The 17,925-nt window shown below is 67.3% G+C and overlaps 1 protein-coding gene across 1 annotated transcript; it reads left to right on the top strand.

Annotated features, from left to right (window-relative positions):
• Positions 1 to 205: 205 nt before the first annotated feature.
• SLC22A18 (solute carrier family 22 member 18) lies at positions 206 to 17,864 on the top strand. The gene is made up of 10 exons (XM_039235472.1): positions 206 to 349; positions 2,550 to 2,647; positions 3,344 to 3,504; positions 3,858 to 3,990; positions 10,699 to 10,811; positions 11,223 to 11,330; positions 12,090 to 12,190; positions 15,310 to 15,411; positions 15,622 to 15,742; positions 17,631 to 17,864. The coding sequence occupies exons 1-10, from the start codon at positions 206 to 208 to the stop codon at positions 17,807 to 17,809; spliced, it is 1,260 nt and encodes a 419-aa protein (XP_039091403.1). The 3' UTR covers positions 17,810 to 17,864.
• Positions 17,865 to 17,925: the final 61 nt, after the last annotated feature.

The following is a 17,925-nucleotide window of genomic DNA, read 5'->3' as shown; positions in this document are numbered from 1 at the left end:
GCGGCACGTGGCTGGGGGCTGCTTGGGGTCCCGCAGCCCTGGCCTCTCCCACAGGCCCTGTCCCGGAGGTGAGGCCAGCCTGGGCACCGCCCGCCTCGCGCCCCGTGACTCAGCGCCCTCGCCTGGCACAACAGGACTTTTGCCCCCTGTGCACTGTGCCCGCCTCCCGCTCTGATCCGATCCCCCGGGCTCTCCCGCCGCAGGGATGCAGGGAGCGGGAGCCCCCCTGCGCCGGGACCCCTCCTCCAGGGAGATGGGTGCCCTGGGCCGCTCAGGGGTCATACGACTCACCTACGCGCTGGTGACCCTGGCGCTCACCTGCCTCTTCATGCGGTTCTCCATCATGCCGGTGAGTGCCCGCACCCGCAGCCCGGCCCCCAGCAGGCCACACTGCACCCCTCGGCTCCCGTCTGTGCGTCGGCAGGGCCTCGGGGGCGGGGCACCCACCACACGGAGCGGAACAGGCTGAGGAGCCTGGGGACCGTTCTCTCGGTCTGGCCATCGGCACGTCTTGTGCCCTGGTGCCCGGCCAGCCCTGCCCTCTGCCTCGCAGTGCCCCTCCCCCGGGCTGGCCCAGCTCGGGCCCTCCCGCCCCCACTGCCCTGTGACCCCGCCCGCCCTGACGCCTGCTGGGCTCCTGACCCTCCTGCGTTCACCCCTGCCTGGGCCCTAGGACTTCTTCCCGCGTCTGGGTCCTGCTTGGCTAGTCTACCCACAGGTTGCCTGCACCCCTGTGCCCGTTCCACGGTGTGAAGTCGCTTCTGTCCCCCCACCAGGGCCGGGAGGGCGGGGCTCGGCGCATCTCCTCCCACCCCAACCCCCCTCCCGGGCCTGGAGCGCTGCCTGGGGCTGCCAGGCGGTTGGTTAAGCCCCGTGGTCAGCACTCAGCGCCCGCCCGCCCACTTTCCATTGATTCCACCTTTGAGCCCTTGCTTCTTCATTCAACAGACCCGAGCGGGGCTGGCCCGTCTCACCCTCCCAGGGCAGCGGCACCCGGGGGAGCCCCAGAGCCCCTTCTCTGTCTGGTCTGGGTGGCTCACGGCACAGCCACCAGGGGATCCTCGTGAGCAGGCTGTGCCTGGGGACCTGCCGGGGAGGGGGCACTGTGGGCATGGCAGGAGCCCCCAGCTGGGCGCTGAACCCTAGCCCCCTGCCCAAAAGCCCACCTCACACCTACCGGACAGCCTGGTCCAAGCCCTGACTACCTTTCTTAGCGGCCGGGGCGGGGGGTGGGCAGATGCTTTGAGGTCCCCTCATGAAATGGGTCACAGTGTCCCTCCCTGGAAGGGGTGGTGCAGGGAATGACCAGGGAATAGTTAAAGGCACAGAGCGAGGACGGCTCTCCGTGGAAGTTGTTTGTATCGTTCATCAGATGCCCATTGAGCACCTACTGTGTGCACTTGGTTCTCAGAACTTGGAACACAGGGACTAAACCATCCTTAGACTGTACCGTGCGTGAGATCATGGTGCGTGCGGGGGCTGCTGGGGGTGCCCACAGACGTGTGGTGGACTTGGGGTCAGGAGAGCCTTCCTGAGAAGGCAGGCTTAAAGGAAACAAAGAGCAAGCCTGGCTAGTGCAAAGGCCCTGGGGCAGTAGTGAGAACAGTGCCGCTAGAGAGGAGTGAGTGGAGGGGAGGAGGGAAGGCCAGAGAGAGAGGCTGCCAGGACCCCAAGAGTGTGCTGCTGTGGGGAAGGCTGGACGCCGCTGGCCTCAAGGTCTGCGAAGGGTGAGCCCAGGAGCTGCCGATGTATTGAATGGGGCTGTGCATCGGTTCGTGAGTTCGAGCCCCACCCCGTGTTCGGTGCTGAGCGCAGAGCCGACTTGGGATTCCTTGTCTCCCCCTCTTTGCCCCTCCCCTACTTGCTCTCAAAAATAAACATTTTTTTTAAAAAAAGAATGTGGCTGTGCAAGAGAGGGGTCAGGGATGACACCGGGGATCTGGCCCTGAGCCGAGGAGCCTGTCTTCGAGGAGACCGTGGGGAGCCAGTTCTGGATGTGCTGAATTCCAGATGCTTCTAAACATCGAGTGGAGAGCCAGGGGCAGAGCAGGAGAGAGGTCCCCCGGACAGCAGCTGTCCTGGGGACCCAGCTAGGCTGCCTGGAGTGAGGGGCGCAGAGCCAGAGGAAGGGACACAGGACGGCGAGTGCCTCCGGGTCTCTGGAAAGCCGCTGCCTTTACCTCCCCAGGTGGGCCTGACGCAAGAGGGGGCGGGGAGGCTGGGGGGGCACAAAGGCCTGTGTCCTCTGGAGGTCATCAGGGCATTTGGAGACAGTGTCCTGCTGGCCTGGAAGACGCTACAGTCCGCCAGGCACTTTGAGTGAACGAGGCCAAACTGGTGGGGGCTGGGGGCCCCCTCACCTGTTTGAGGTGCGCCCCACAGGCTGCCTGGCGAAGCCTGGCCCACAGGCCCCGCAGGCTCCTCGCTGTGAGTCCCAGGCCCCAGGGCCCCTCCCAGAGCCACCGCAGACCCACTCCCGCCCTTCCGGGGACCCCGGAATCCAGATCCTAACCCTTCCCATGCCCCCCACCACCACCCTGTGTCTGCAGTACCTGACCCGGAGGCTGGGCCTGGACTCTGTCGCCTTCGGCCACCTGCAGACCACCTTTGGGGCGCTTCAGCTGCTGGGCGGGCCCGTGTTCGGCAGGTACCGTGGGGCAGGAAGTCGGGGGGCCCTCCCCCCACGATGACCTGGGCCTGCCCCCAGAGGTCGGGGGCTGGGTCGTGCCAGCTTCCAGACCTGACACTGGGCGCACTGGGCCCAGCAGCCCCTCTCGGGCGGGCGCAGCCCTGCTCCCCGGGGGCCCTGCCCTCCTCTTCCACTAACTCGGGTTTGTGGCCAGAGAGGGGATCGTACTGGCAAGGCTGTCGCGGCTGGAAACGCCCAGCGTTGCTGAGCTGGCGGTGCCCCCCGCGACGCCCCGGGACCCCCCCATCCCCCACCGGCCCCGGGGCTGCTGGGGCCCTGGGCTCAGGGACAGGAGGGCAGGCGTCTTCCCGCAGACCCTGAGGTGGAGATGGACGTGGCGGGAGTCAGAGCTCTGGGGTAACTGCGCAGAAAGGGGGCTCCAGAGGTGATAATGGCGGACAGAGCAGGGGCTCCCAAGGGTCCCCTGGCCCTGCTTGGAGGCGGGGTGGAGGGGGTGGAGACACTTCCTGTGGAGCCGCAAGGTATTCTCAAAGGGAGACAGGCAGACACCCCCAGGTTACGGACGGGGAAACTGAGGCTCCAAGAGGGGAACACTGCAGCCTAGCCCCTCGGCAGCCCCAGAGGGCGGGCGTCAGGGGCAGGGCTGGGAGGACCTGCCTGGTATCTGTGAGGCTCACAGGTCCGGGCCCCCAGGTTCGCGGACCAGCACGGGGCCCGCGCCGCCTTCACGGTCACCTTCCTGGCGTCCTCCGCCTTCTACCTGCTCCTGGCGGCCGCCTGCAGCCCGGCCCTGCCCGGCGTGGCCCTGCTCTACGCTGCGCCCTTGCCTGTGGCCTTCATGCATGGGATGCCAGGTAGGGCCGGGCAGGGCGCCCTCGCGCTGCGGGAGGACTGCGGGTGGGGGTGGGGGCTGTCGGGGGAGCCCGGGCCGAGGTCGCAACCTGAGTGGTGCGGGGCGTCGGTCCCCTCTGGGTGCCAGTCTAGGCCAGAGAGCAGGACGGAGGTGGAGGGGGTGACGGGGGGCGTGGGCTGGGGGGCAGGGGGCTGAGGGTGGGGGCGTGGCCGGTGCGGGGGCAGAGTAGGTCCTGGGGTACGTGGAGGAGCTGGCCTTGCGCGGGGCACCTGCGGCGTGGCGTGCGGGGTGGCGCGGGGTCCGGGCCCGGGCCGCCCGGGGGTCCGCCCCGCTCAGCCCCCGCCCCGCTCCCAGTCGCGCAGATGATCGTCGCGGACCTGTCTGCACCCAAGGCGCTGCCCGCGGCCCTGGGCCGGCTCGGCCTGTGCTTCGGGGTGGGCATGATCTTTGGCTCACTGCTCGGCGGGACCCTGAGCACCACGTGCGGGTGAGTGGCCGAGGCTGGATCTAGGCCCGGGGAGGGGGGGGGGCGGGAAGCGGGGTGGGGGTGCCGGTCGGATGACCGACGCTGGGTCCGCCCAGGCCGGCCACCGTTTCTCCAAATGCGCGCTGAGCATCTTGTGTCAGTCCCGAGTGGGAGGTCAGCGGAGAGCCACGCGGTGGGCGTGGCTGGAGGGGCGTGGCTAGCTGGTGGGCGTGGCCTGAGGGGGCGGGGCTAGACGGTGGGCGGGGCTGGCAGGGACAGGAGCTGGACCCGAGGAGGTGGCACTGCCCTCGGCAGTCCCGCAGGGGCTGGGGCGGCGCGGAGGGCACCAGGAGGTCCCGGTCTAGGGGGCCGCGCGGCTGGCCGGGGTCCCATGGAAACCAGGCTGGACCCCAAGAAGTTGGACCGCAGGCCCTGGGGGCGGGTCCCCGGATGACCCGTGGGAGCCCTGCGGTGGGGGCGGGGCTTCGGGCGGCCGGATCCCAGCTTCCGGAGGGCGCAGGCGGCCTGTGGGCGGTTCTGTCGCCTGGGGGAAGACAGTGACCCTGAGCCCAGGACAGCCAGCCCGGTGGAGGCCCTGCAGGGCAAGGGAGGGAGTCGCACTTCCGCTGCCCCGCCCTGTTCCTCCTCCCTCTCCCCAGCCGCCCAACACCCGCTCAAAGTCGGCTGCTTTCATAGGAGTGGACCTTGCTCCTTGCCTTCATCCGACCCAAGTCTTTGCTTTTGGTCTGGAATGTGTGCCCAGCTGTGGGTGGAGGCCCCGTGCCAGCTGGGGACCCGCCCCGTTCAGGCCTCGGGGAGTTGCCCTGGGGCCCCATTCAGGACGGGAGTCTTCCTGGTGTCTGAAATCACACACACGCACACACACGCACACACGCACACACACACACAGGCACCTCTGTTGACAGCATGCCTTCCAATCTCGAATGACCCCGTGCTGGCCCTGGGCCTCCCCCCACCCCCCACCGCCCGTGCCTCTACCCAGCAGCGGTAGATGCAGCTGGTGACGGCTGGTCCCCAGGGAGGGTCCCGTGCCGGTTCCACCAGCACCCCTCCTCCCCAGGGTTCTCATCAGTCTGGGGTGCAGACGTCTGCCTCCACCAAGCACCTCAGCCAGGAGGCTGCAGTGAGGACAGAAGTCCTTCCATCCGCTTCCTCACCAGTATTTACTGAGCAGCCACTAGGTGCCCTGGGATTCCAGGTTCTGGGACACAGCGGTGGATAGGCCAGGCTGGGTCCTCGGATGAAATGGGAACGATAGGTATTTCTAAAGCATCAGGGTGAACAGCACGGTGTGAGAAGTAACACAGCACGGTTGGGGGCCAGACAGACGGGTGGCCACCAGGGTGTCACCTGCAGGAGATGGGGGGGCAGGATGTCTGGGGAGGCTGGTGTGGCTGGAGTTGGGGAGCAGGGAGCACACGGAGCAGAGGTGGGCGGGGGGTGGGGTCAGCCTCGGATTTGCTGATGGCTGGGACGTAGGTGTGACCTCAAGGCCACGCCTGAACTCTGGGGCTGGCCTTGGGAAGCCATGAACTTGCTGAGATCTGAGCACTGGGTCGTGCCAGTGGGGTGGGTCTCCATTGGGCTGAGTGTGGTGTCCGTTAGGCACTCCAGGCGGCTACGGATGGACAGACAGCTGAGTGAGGGCGTCCGTGGTTGGACAGAGCAGGGCTGTGGCCTCGCGTGGGTGGTTTTCAAGCCCGAGGGACGGGTTTAGGTCCAGCCCTGAGCCCCGAGCTGGCATTCATATTAGAAGCAGGGGTCGAGGAGGAGGCACAGTGAGGGCAAGAAGGGAACAAGACCCAGGAGAACACTCGGGAAGCCGAGAGTGTGTGCAGGTCAAGGAGGGGAGGACCCCCCGCGCCTAGAGAGGCGGCCATGACCACGGGTTCTACCTGCACGCGAACATGAGCTGTTGGGACGGATGGGAGCCTCAGCCGCTAGAAGATCGGAGAGAAAGAGGGTCGGGAGGGCGTAAGGGGGGCCGTCAGGGCATAAAGAGGTTGCGGGAGAGGGAGAGGCAGACCAGGGAGGAGCCTCCCCGCCCCCACGCTGCCCCACCTACCTGGACTCAACATCCCAGCCACCTGTTACCATGGTCACCTTGACAGGTGTTCTCGCCTGTGAAACGGGCCACCCGCGCTTGCTCCGGGGTGTGTGAGCTGTCTCAGTGCCCAGGACTTCCCCACACCCGCCCCCCACATCCCGCTTTGCCATCACCTTCATTCTCCATCTCAGCGGCTGACCCAGAAGACACCACTCACCGCCCTCTGCCCTGAGCTGCCCCCAAGATTGCCCACACCCCTGCCCTCATGTTCCAGAAACATCCATTTACGTCCCTGCCTTCTTTTATCCCAAGATCGGAGGTGATTTATAGCCCCCGTGTGTCCTCTGATGGGTGGGAAAACGGAGGCTCCAGGGAGAGCGAGTGTCCCCTGTCCAAGGCTCAGGGGAAGTGGGCTCCTGGGCCACAATGCCCCGAGGCACGTTGTGAGGGCCCCCTGGCTGCCATCTTCCTGCCCCCCGTGCCACCCCAAAAGGCATCCACAGTGCCCCCCCACCTCCGGGAGCTGGCAGGGACAGAGGAAGTGGCCTTGGGCACTGGTAGAACTGGTTTGGGCTCAGCCTGGAGCCCCGGCTGGGAGGCCTGGCTCTTGCCCAGGGCCCAGGCCCTGAGTCACCTAGCAGGTGGGGGCCGCTCTGTGACTCACGGCCCTGAGCCCAGCACCTCACAGCCCGGGGAGGCCTCCGTCACACCCTTCCCACAAGTGCGCTGTGTGCCTCAGCGGTAGGCAGCACCAACCCAATTAGCCCACCTGAGTCAGGTCCCGGGGGGTGGGCCCGGGGATCCCCAGAAAGGGTGACCACCCGTCGGACGTCGAGCCAGCCCCCAGGCCTGAACGTTGGACTCAGGGTGGGCAGGCCTCCCCCGCTGAGTGACCAGGGGCCGGTCCACACGCAGTCACAGGCCTGGCCTGGGCTCTGGCCCCTGGAAGGGGTCGGGATTTGGACAGGTGCCGCGGAGGGAGGGGAGGATTCAGGCCTGGCTGGGGGGCTGGGCCAGCTTCCAGCCACAGACCCTGGAGGTCAGGCAAACTGACAAGGTGTCAACGGACTCATTGTCACTGGCGCCCTTCCTGGGCGCTAACTCGGGAGGGGGCCCCTCTGGCCCCAGAGCCAGCTTTGCCCAGTGAACACCAGTGACTCCGAGGGGATTTACTACCCTCCTTTCCTGGGGCCCCAAAGACCGGGGACTGTGCTCAGCCTTTGGTCTGGCCCAGGAGTAGGAAGCCTTACCCTGCTCACAGAGGGTTTCCGCCCCCGCGACACGGTCGCTTCCCCTGGAAGTTAATGAGTAAACACTCAGGGCTGCCCTGAACGGCTCTGGGACAGGAGCGACTCGTGGGCCAGACAGGCGGCCTGCCCCGCTCGGTGCTCACGATGGCTCATGGAGGTTGTGCAGGACCGGCCTGGCGTGCGGCCTCCCCACCTCGGGGTACACGGAGACCTGACTGAAAGACCCTGGGTGCTCCCAGCATGGGGAAGTACACACACAGGGCCCAACCGGCCGAGAGTAAGCTCAGCTTAGACCCGAGAGGTGAGAGAGAAGGCAGCTCTTGAAGGTGTGGCTGGGATATACAGTGTTCCAGGCAAGGGGGGGGGGTGGCTGTGCAAAGGCCCTGGGGCAGGAAGGAGCTTGGAGCTTGCTTGGAGGCCTGCGTGGTTGGGACTGGAGGGATCAGGTGCTCAGGGAACACAGAGGGCAAAATGTGAGGCCAGACAAGGCTTTTCGGCCTATGTTCTGGGATCTAGAAGCCAGCGGGAGGCTGAGTCAGGAGTGGCCCCAGAAAGACTTCCATTTTCAGACGTGGTTCTCACCACAGCGTGGTGAGATGCGAGGAGAGCGGGGTGACTCCTCACCCCAAGCCCCAGGTGGGATGCCAGTGACTCTGGGGACTCTCACGGCCAGGGGCGCCCCCAGCCTGCCGTCCAGGCTGGACAGGAGAGGGGGGAGCCACCCAGGAAGCCCTGCGTCCCCTGGGGCAGGGGAGCCACAGAGCGGGGGGAGGGCGGCCCCGGAGACACTGTCACCAGGTGGCCGATGGCCCAGCCCCCCGCCCTCCCGACAATGTGGCAAACTCCAGGCTCTCGAGACAGGAAGAGAGGTTGCGCTTGCAGCCCGCACCGTGTAACCAGCGTGGGCAGCCAGCCATGACGCACGGGGGCCGGGGGCTGGGCTCCGGGACGGCCCGCTGGCCCCCGGGGACCCGTGCGGCCCTTGGGGGAGGGGGACAGGGTGTCCCTGGGAGGGTGAACCTCATTTGCATCCGAGGAAAGGAAGTCACCCAGCAAGGTCACCACAGGGAAGGGCAAAAAGACAAAAGGCTGGGCGCCCTGGGTCTGCCCGGGTCCTGCCCTGGTCTCGTCCCTCCAGCCTCCTGGCCGTCCATCCAACCGAAAACAGAAAGGGGCGGAAGGACAGAGTCGCCACGTGACGCCCGCCCTCGTGCTCGACACCCGACTTGTAACTCGGCTCCAAGGAGCCCACAGCAACCGGCCGCAGCCGCCCCGCGTGACCCAGCAGAGCGAGCGGAGGCCCCAGCGGGGAAGCTGACTCCGCCTGGTGCTCAGGGCGTGCTGACCCGAAGGTCCTGGGGAGGGCACCTCCTCCGGGAGGGCAGCGAGGGCTGGGGGGCCCCTCCACGCATGAAGTCTTTTTGGCATTTTGTCCTGGGGGAGCTGGAAGGGGCTCTGGGGGAGGGGGAGGGCACTCGCTCCCCCCAACGCCCCCCGGGAAGCTGTGGCCCCCCCGACTCCCTCCGGTGTCCCCGGGGCCCCTGTCCTTCCTTCGGGTTAGCACGCCGGGGGGCGGGGAGAGCCCACCAGAAGGGGCCTGGCTCCTTGCCACCCAGCCTGCGCTTCTCACCAGCCTCCCAAAATAGCCATCTAAGTGGCCGCCTCTGCTCCCACGAATTTCCGGGGCATCTGGCAAAGAAAGCAAGTTCCGTCCCTGCCCGCCAGGCCCCGCGCGGTGACGTCTTCCCCGGGGTCTGAGCGCAGGCCTCTGACCTCGGGCCTGTCTGTCCGTGGGAAGGCCCGTTCATTTGGAAGCCTGAGCGCCCGCCGGCCTGGATGCGGGCCGGTGGGGGAGGGGAGGGTCAGCCGCAGGTGCGGGCTGAGCGCTGACCAGCTGTGTGCACCTGGGCGGCCCCGCCCCCACCGGCCTCGCTGACCCCACGGGGACACAGGGCCCTGCCTGCCTGGGGCTTCCCTGTGTGCGAGCGCGAGGGTGTGCGTGTGTGCACACCTGCAGCTGTGGGGGAGGGGCGGGGGCACTCCGGGCAGGGCCAAGGGCGGCTGGTGGCTGGCCTTGCTCGGAGACGCAGGGGACACTGACGCCCCACTGGTTCCGCGCTGCGCGGCCCTGCACGGGGGCCCCGCTGAGGGTGGGGCAGGGCTGCGTGCGTGTCAACAGCGCTCACCTGCTCCGCGGTCTCGGCGCAGGGTCCCGCCCAGGCCCGCTCGTCCTCGGGGTCAGTGCGCCCGGGGAGGACCACCCGGGCCCCGGGAGAGGGGGTCCTGTAGGTGGGTCGGAGCTTCTGCTGCCCTGAGGGGAAGGGCTCCCTGCGCCAGCCTGGAAGGTTCCGGCTCAGGCTCAGCATGAGGTCCCCACGTGTTCCTGCCTCTCCCCCCGACCCCGGGGGGAGGAAACGGTGCTGGTCAGGAGGGCTGGCCCCCTGTGCCCGTGTGGTCAGGTGACACGGCCTGGCCGTGCCTTCCAGACAGGTCACGACCCGAGTTTCCTTGTGGTGACTCACAGCTCGGAACGGTTTTCTCCGGAACTGAGGGGCCCACCTGAGTCTGGGTCCTGGGTCTGGGCGGGCGGGAGGGGGGCGTCCTGAGGGGGGCAGGGCTCTCCCCAGGAGGGAAGGGGGGCAGCCATGACGGTCCCCATGACACGGCTGAGGCTGTGGGGGGTCCCCCTTCCATGCAGGTGGGGCCGAGAGGCAGAGCCGAGCCCCCTGACCGCCCCTGCACCTCGGGGTCACCGGCACCCCCTCCTGGTGCCCCGTCCCCAGTGCCGCCTGGTGTCTCCCCATCAGCCCCAAGGGCCAGAGAGGCGTCACCTAAAGGAAGCGTCGAGCCACCCCCACCCCAGGAGGCCCGTCCCGCTGGCAGGGCCCTTCCTCTGGGAACCCAGTTTGCTCCTCCGTAAAATGGGTAGACCCCGGGAGCCACCCACTCCGTCCAGGGCTGTGCAGGGAGCTCCCGGCGTTGAAAGACACGGCCTGGAGCTGAGGCACAGCCCCCCAGGGTCTGATGCCCCTGCCCCGCTGGGGGCCTCCCCGTCCCTGGTGCCCCCTGGGAGAGCCCGCCGCAGCCCGCCAGGGCTCACCCCCCGCTCGTGCCATCGACCGCGCTCAGGGGCCCAGGCCCACATGCTGTGGCTGCCGAGAGCCGCAGCTGTGGCGTCACCGTAGGGCATGGTGACAGCTTCGTCTACTCCTTCGTTGTGTCCCCTAATGAATATGCTCCGAGGGTCCCGCCCCTCCCTCCAGCTCACAGGCAGTGGGGATGTGGCTGGTGGGGTTCGAGCGGTTCCCAGCGGTGGGGACCTCACTGTGGCTGACGGGCCGGTCAGGGCTGCGTGGGGCGCCTGCACCCGGGTCCCAAGTCGTGTGTGACCACTACTGCCCCCCTCCCCAGGATGCAGTGTCCAGCGTCCGTGGCACTTGTGGCCAACCTCGTGGGAGCCGTCCTCAGCCTCACCTGTATCCCTGTCAGCACTAAAGGGGCTCGTGCCGCGGCTGCCCCACCAGGTAGGCCCCCCTGGGACCCCGCCACTGAGCTGCCCCGGAGTACCGGGCGTCCCCTGGCTGAGCCCAGCTGGGTACGAGCCACTCCCGGGTCACGTGGGCTGGGGGAGTGAGAGCCAGGCCAGGTCTCCCGTGCTTCCCGAGCGCCTCCCAGAATTCAGGGGCTGCAGGGTCGGTGGGGGCTGAGGGCACAGCCCTAGCTGCCCGGTGCCCCCAGAGGGGCCAGCAGGGGGTGTGGGCTGGGAGCTGTCGGCCAGAGGGAGGAGCGGCTGCTGAGGGCAGGTGTCGGCATGGGTGCGGGATGCCAGGCTCAAGAGAGGAGCCTCCCGCGGCCCCTGCAGCCCGGCCAAGACCCAGTCAGGGGGCTGAGGATGGGCTATGCGACGGCGTGACCGGCCTCTCCGGGCCCCCCAGGCAGACCCCAGGCCAACATGTTTGACCTGAAGGCCATCACCCACCTGCTGCTGCAATCCGGGGTCTGGCCTGTGTTCCTCATCAAGGTGGCATCCGGCCTCCCCTTCGGTGAGTGTGGGACCTGGCGCCACTAAGCGCTGGGGGCCGCGGGGCGGAGGCCTGCGGTCAGGGCACCCCCTTCTCCACCCTGTGTCCCGGGCCGTGCTCTCCCTGTGCTGTTGCCCGTCACACGTGTCCCAGGGAAAGGAACGGCCCCCTGGTTCCTGCTGAGTGGCTGCGGGGGGGGGCGGGGAGAAGGCGACAGCCGTGCCCCCTTCCCTCCAGCCGCCCAGGGTCGGGTCCCCCCCACACACAGTCCGAAGCGCCCTGTGGTTGGCAAGTCCTCCAGGGTGGGTCCCAGGCAACCCCGCAGTGGCGTCCGGCAGCCCCCGTCTGGGCTCCTCTCCTTGGGGAGCAGCACAGAGGACGGATTAGTGAGGCGCTCAAGGGCTAATCCCGCACCTGTAGAGGGTCTCGCCCTTGCAAAACTGGGCTACACATCTCAGGGTCGGGGTCCATGGGGCTGAAGCCGCGTGGGGGGCCTGCCTGGCTGGCACCTGCAGTCTTGGGACCAGGCGGGCTCTTCTGGGACACCATGACGTGACCTGAGTGACCGACTTCATGGGGGCCACCAGCGGATCCAGCGTCAAATCTTCCCGTGTGGCCAGCCCTGGGCCCCCACCTCCCGCCGGCCTTCACACAGGACGCCGTGGGCTCAGGCCCCGCCATGGGGGAGCTTCCAGCACCTTCGGGCGCCAGAGATCCACCCAATCTCTGGGAGGCGGCCAGGGCGCCACAGTCACCTGCCTCCCCTCCCCCCCCCCCCAGGGCTCTTTATGGTCATGTTCCCCATCATCTCCATGGACTTCTTCCAGCTGGACGCCGCCCAGGCTGGCTACCTCATGTCCTTCTTCGGGATTCTTCAGATGGTGAGTGGGTGCCGGGCGCACAGGGCTGCGGTCTGCCAGCCTCGGTTTCACCTGCGTCACTGTTCCGTACGGTTAGCTTCCGGCTGCCCTCCCGCCGCGGGACTGTGCCCTCCCCTCCCTGCTCCAGGCAGCCACCGAAGGGCCTGCGCCTGGCTTGCAGCCCCGTCTGCCCCGGAGGGGGGAGGGGGAGGCTGGCACCCAGGGGAGGTGCCCGTCTGCAAGCATGCGTGGGCCCGCGGTCCTCCGAGCGAGCAGCTGGGCGCTCCTCGGCAGAAGGACGGGGCGGCAGAGAGCCTGGTGGCCGCGTGCAGCTCCTCAAGCTCTCGGAGCCTCTGTCGCCTTGACCATCGAGTGAGGCAAAGCACCGTGACCCTTGTGGGGTCGTTTGGTGGATCGAGTGAGCTGAGGTGGCACAGAGCTTAGCCGGGGCCGGGCAGGGGTGCCTGGGGGTTCAGCCAGATAAGCGTCCAACTTCAGCTCAGGTCGTGATCTCGTGGTTTGTGAGTTCGAGCCCCACGTCGGGCTCTGTGCTGACAACTCAGAGCTGGAAGCTGCTTCCAATTCTGTGTCTCCCTCCCTCTCTCTCTGTCCCCCCACTTCCCACTGACATTCTGTCTCTCTCTTCCTTCGAAAATAAATTGAAAAAAAAAAAAGAAGAGGCCGGGCACCTTGTGAGCCCCATCCAAGGGATGGTCACTCCGTCCTTGTGAGATGCCCTGACTGACAGCCGGTGGGATGGTGGTGGGGCCGCCAGGGGCCCCAGCTCCTCCTGGCATCTGCACCAGGCCCTGGGGGGCAGGGACAGGTGGCGGCGTGCCGCCGGACAGCCAGGGTGCAGGAGGGGCTGTTCCGGGACCGTCCGAAGGGGAGGGAGCTCTGGGGCTCCCCGGGAGCCGGTGATGTCCCTGCACCTCCAGGCCATCTGCTCCCCACGCCTCTGGGCCCAGGACTGGTCTCAGCCCTGGTGCAAAAGTGGCAGCCACCGCGGGGCAGGGACACCTCGGCGCCGCTGCAGGCCGGCCGGGGGGGCGGGGGGGGGGGCATCCCGGGGCCATACACAGAAACGACAGCACCAGCGCTCCAGGCCGGGGGCCGCGGCTCCTAAGGCCCTGGAACCCAGGCCCGCACCTGTGCTGAGGCCAGCAGGCCCCAGGACCCTCAAGGCGGACACTGTAGTCCCCAGTGGTGACCCCGCCTGAGTCGGGCCTGGGCTCCGGCACCTGTATGGATGGCGGCCCACCCTTGGGGGAGCTGGGGCCCCGGCTGTGTCTGGAACCTCTGTGGGCAGAGGGTGGGGTTTGGCCTGAGGCCCCCTCCGTCGGGCACGTCCCAGCCCCCAGCCCTGCAGGGTAGGGCTGGTCACTGAGGGTCCGAAGAGGCAGCCGGGGCTCCTGCGTGCTGCCTCCCTCTGCAAACCGCCTCCTGGGTCCTCAGAAGGGCTGAGGTGCAATTTTAGGCGGGGCAGTCAGTTGGGGGGGGTGCGGGTTGGAAGGGGTTGCAAGTGTAAAGGCCCTGGGGTGGGGAGCACACGGCTGCTGAGGTGGCTGAGGCTGCAGACTAGACTCTGAGGACGTGGAGGGGAGGGTTCTTCAGGGCCAGGAAGGACCTGGATTTACTCAGACTGGGGTGGGGGCTGTGGAGAGGGTCCACGCAGAGGCTGGACACGGTCACATGAGCTCCCCCAGCTCTGCGCACTGTTAGAGAGGGGCTATAGGGAACGTGGGTGGCCCACGTTCACCCTGGGAGAGGCATCCAAGGACGGGCCTGTTTGTTAAGTTCTGGTTTCGTGTAATAACCTGCCAGCCACAGACGTTTTAGGCTTTTTTTTAAGTTAATGGGGAAACTGAGGCAGGACAGCACTGCGTCAGGGTTTGGGTCTGGGTGTTTGCGTGGATGCTGAGGCCAGACCTCACTCTGCTGTGGTGCCGTGCCACGCTGATGGCCACGCCAGATGGACTTTCCTTTACAAGAACAAACAAACAAACAGAAAATGTAACGTAAAGCAAGTCTAAAAGTAGGATTTTCTTTTTTTTTTTAATGTTTTTTTTTTTTTAATTTATTTCTAGGAGAGAGAGAGAGAGAGAGACAGCGTGAGCAGGGGAGGGTCAGAGAGAGAGGGAGTCACAGACTGAAACAGGCTCCAGGCTCTGAGCTGGCAGTCAGCACAGAGCCCGACGCGGGGCTCGAACCCACGAACCGCGAGATCATGACCTAAGCAGAAGTCGGACGCTTAACTGACTAAGCCACCCAGGCGCCCCTAAAAGTAGGATTTTCTAAGGGGACATGTGTGGTTCCGGTTAGAAGCAGTTTCATCAGGCCAGGCAGGCAGTGAGGGGAGTAGGGGGCCCCGTTCCGCAGGCCTGGGCTGGGGCCGCCCCAGGACCCACGGTCCGCACAAGCACCCGGGGGCACCGACCCCCAGCCCGCACACAGCCCCTGGGGGCACTGAGCACTTGTGGGTACTGGGCTTCCACCATCCATCACCCCAGACTCCACTCCAGCTCTGGGACCTTGGGTAAGTAACGTCAGCCCTCGGGGCCTCAGTTTACCCAGCTGTACCCGGGGCGCGGTGAAGTCGCAGAGCTGCTGGCCTGGTCCTGGCACAGGGGTGGGCTCTGGTGGACAGCAGCCGAGCTGCCTGCCAGGGCCAGGCCTCTGCGGCCCGACCTCCAGGAAGGAGGGGGGCTGGGCTGAGGAGGAGTGGTTGACGGGGAGGGGCACGCGGGGGCCAGGTGACACTGGACGGGGCTTCCCAGGGCCTCAGTGTCCCTGGGCTTTGCAGTCAGGGCCACACGATACCCAGTGCTTTTTACCCCATAAGCCATTGTCCCCCGAACCGACCTGTGAGCAGCTAGCCGGCCCGCCCTTGATGAAAATGTGTTCACGCCTGAAACTAAGGACGCAGGACCCGCTTTGGAGACGATTGTTGGAGTGAATGGGTGCCTGCGTGCTGTGCCCAGGCCACCCCGTCTCTCGGGGACCTTCCCGCAGACATGAGACGTTGGGGCCCCAGCCTTCTCCTCTGGCCTTGTGGCTGCTGGGGCTGGGAGGGGACCCCAGCTGTGGGGGCTGCCGCCGTCCAGACCCCTCCCACCCAGCCTCTCTCTCTGTCTCCCCAGGTCATTCAGGGCCTGGTGATCGGGCGGCTGAGCAGCCGCTTCTCGGAGAGGGCACTGCTCCGGACCAGCGTGCTGGGCTTTGTCCTGGTGGGACCGGCCATGGTGAGCGCCGTCCCGGGGGCTGCCTGCACAGAGGGCGGGATCCCGGGCCCACCACCCCAGCCGCCTGCCCGTGCCGTTTGCACCTGAGCCCCAGGGCTGCCTCCACCCCCGCCCCCACCCGGGGCGCCGCCAAGGGGCTTCAGGGCTGGGCCCTTCCACCCGGTCCCGTGTGCCCCGCCCACTCGCCACGGCCTCCCCGCCCCATGCCAGGCACTGATGTCCAACGTCTTCCACTTCTGCCTCCTGATGCCCGGCCTGGTCTTCAGCGTGTGTGCCCTCAACGTGGTCACCGACAGCATGCTGACCAAGGCTGTCCCAGCCTCAGCCACGGGTGAGCCAGCGAGGGGCCAGGGAGAGCTGGGCCCTCCTCTCTGGAATGCTCTCTGGGCAGTTTCAGATAGAGAGCTCCCCCATGTCAGGCCGGGTGTGCCCAGACCCAGCGAGTACTGAGAGGGGTGGGTGGCCCAGGGTCCCCGACAGCGGGGTCGGGGTGGTGGGCTGCAAGATGGCTCAGGCGAGAATTCTGGCAGCCACCCAGGCGGGGCTGGGCCTGGGGGCTGGAAAGAGGGCTTCCCAGAGGTGGTGTCTGGCTTGGCTCTGAAGCCGGGGCAGGATCCCCCTCTAAAGGAGGAATGGAAAGATGGTGCTCCAGGCCAGGACCCAGCTGGTCCGAGGTGTGGAGGGGGGTTGGAGCCGAGAGGCTCCTGCAGAGGCCAGGAAGGGAGACAGCCCAGGGGGCCAAGCGTGGGCAGCGCAGGGATGGGCTTGCCTGCGAGGCTGGGAGGCAGGAGCTGGTCCTCTGTTCCCTCCCCAGCACAGGGGGCAGTGCTGATGCTTCCTGAGCAAGTGAATGAAGGCACAGGGCCAGTTAAGCCTGAAAGCCCCCAGCCCCCCACCCCCCACTGTAGGACACAGATGTCCCCAGACAGGGATCCCATAGCCCTCACTCTGCACCCACCTTTCTTTCTAGAAGCCTACAAGACTCCAGACTTGGCTCCCTGCTTCTGCCCCGGAGCAGGGGCGGGGGGAGGGGGAAGGGTTTGGTGCAGGTGGAGTTCACAGGCTCCTGTGGCTGGTTGAGGCTGAAGAACTCTCCAGCAGGCTAGAAAGCCAACCGGACCCCACCAACCCTCCACCTGTCTCCATCCACCTGTGTGCCGAGGGGGGAGGGGCAGACCGAGGGAACCAGGTGGCTGGTGGGGGAGATCTGTCAGGGCTGCTCCTGTTCCGGGGAGGCCTGGCCAGGCCCAGAGGGCTTCCTGGGGGGCGGGGGGGTGGGGACCGGCACCCAGGAGAGGCCAGGAGGAGGCAGGGGAATGGAGCGTGGAGAGATGGGGGCAGGGCTGGCAGGGAGGAGGGCCACACTGCACCTGAGGCCCCGCCCCTCGGAAGGCGCAGGGAGCTGGTTCCCAGCACCAGCCTGGGAACGGAGACCACAGAGGGGGCGGTAATTGCTCCCGGGTGTCTGCAGGGCGTGTGGGCGAAGGGAAAAGCCGCTCTTAAATTCCCCCCACGCCAGCCCCTGAGCCCAGGCGGGGCCTCGCCAGGCGGCTCCCAGCTCACCCGGCGGGCTCTCAAGCCACGGCTCTGAGCCCCTGGAGCCGGGCACCCGCTGGGCACGGCTTATTGGCAATACAGGCTCACATGCGCTCGCCCACAGGGGACACAGAGGGGCCCGTGACGGGGGAGTCAGGTAGCGGGGGGCAGAGGCAGCCAGGTGAGCCCGAGAAGGAGTGGGCGCAGAGAGGCAGGTGGGCAGCCTCTCGTGTGTCCCCGGACCCCTCCCCGGTACTGCAGAGGGCATTCTCCAGTCCATACGGGGGGGTGGAGGCCGTGGGGGTGACACCGGCACTGTCGCGGCCCGCCCTGCACCCCAGCCCCAGCCTGCAGTCCGAGGTTCAGGAGGACTCAGGGATGCGCTCCCCAGGCTTGCGGCCTAAGGGGGCGGGGCCTGGCCCGCGACCCGCGGCTCCTCCTGCTCTTGGGAACTTTCTGGGGCAGGGGTGCAGGCACCTGCCTGACCCCGAGGTGCCAGGTGGTCCGAAAAGAGCAGTCTGGGCGGAGGGAGCTGGGGGAGCAGAGTGGACGGGAGTGGGGGCGGTCAGACCGGTGTCAGACCCCACCAGTCAGACCTCGGCTGTGTCCCAGAAGTGGGGGGCCAGGGCAGGAATACCGAGGGCCCCCCACCTCCGGCCTGACTTCCTCCCCCCGCCACCCAGGGACCATGCTGGGCCTCTGTGCCACCGTGCAGCCATTGACTCAGACCCTGGGGCCCACCCTGGGCGGCCTCCTGTACCGCGGCTTCGGGGTCCCCATCTTCGGCCACGTGCAGTTTGCCATCAACCTCCTTGTCCTCCTGGTGCTCTGGAGGCAGCCTGTGCCCCAGAAGAAGGACTGAGTCTGGTGACCAGTGGCCCCAGGGGACAGACTGGCAATAAACTCTTCCAGCCTGATTTCTGCCGACTCTCATGGTTTAAACAGGGGACCTGGGGCTGAGCGAGGGCCGGGGGGGGG

This window comes from Hyaena hyaena, unplaced genomic scaffold (assembly GCF_003009895.1).
Source record: "Hyaena hyaena isolate Hyena2069 unplaced genomic scaffold, ASM300989v1 scaffold_98, whole genome shotgun sequence".
Taxonomy (NCBI): domain Eukaryota; kingdom Metazoa; phylum Chordata; class Mammalia; order Carnivora; family Hyaenidae; genus Hyaena; species Hyaena hyaena.
This window is presented reverse-complemented; position numbering and strand designations above follow the sequence as displayed.

Bases quoted from the DNA above. Each gene is read 5' to 3' on its own strand.
- SLC22A18 (XM_039235472.1), top strand. From the start codon at position 206: ATGCAGGGAGCGGGAGCCCCCCTGCGCCGGGACCCCTCCTCCAGGGAG. The intron at 3,505-3,857 runs GTAGGGCCGGGC...CCCCGCTCCCAG, and splicing joins CTTCATGCATGGGATGCCAG to TCGCGCAGATGATCGTCGCG. The intron at 15,412-15,621 runs GTGAGCGCCGTC...GCCCCATGCCAG, and splicing joins TCCTGGTGGGACCGGCCATG to GCACTGATGTCCAACGTCTT.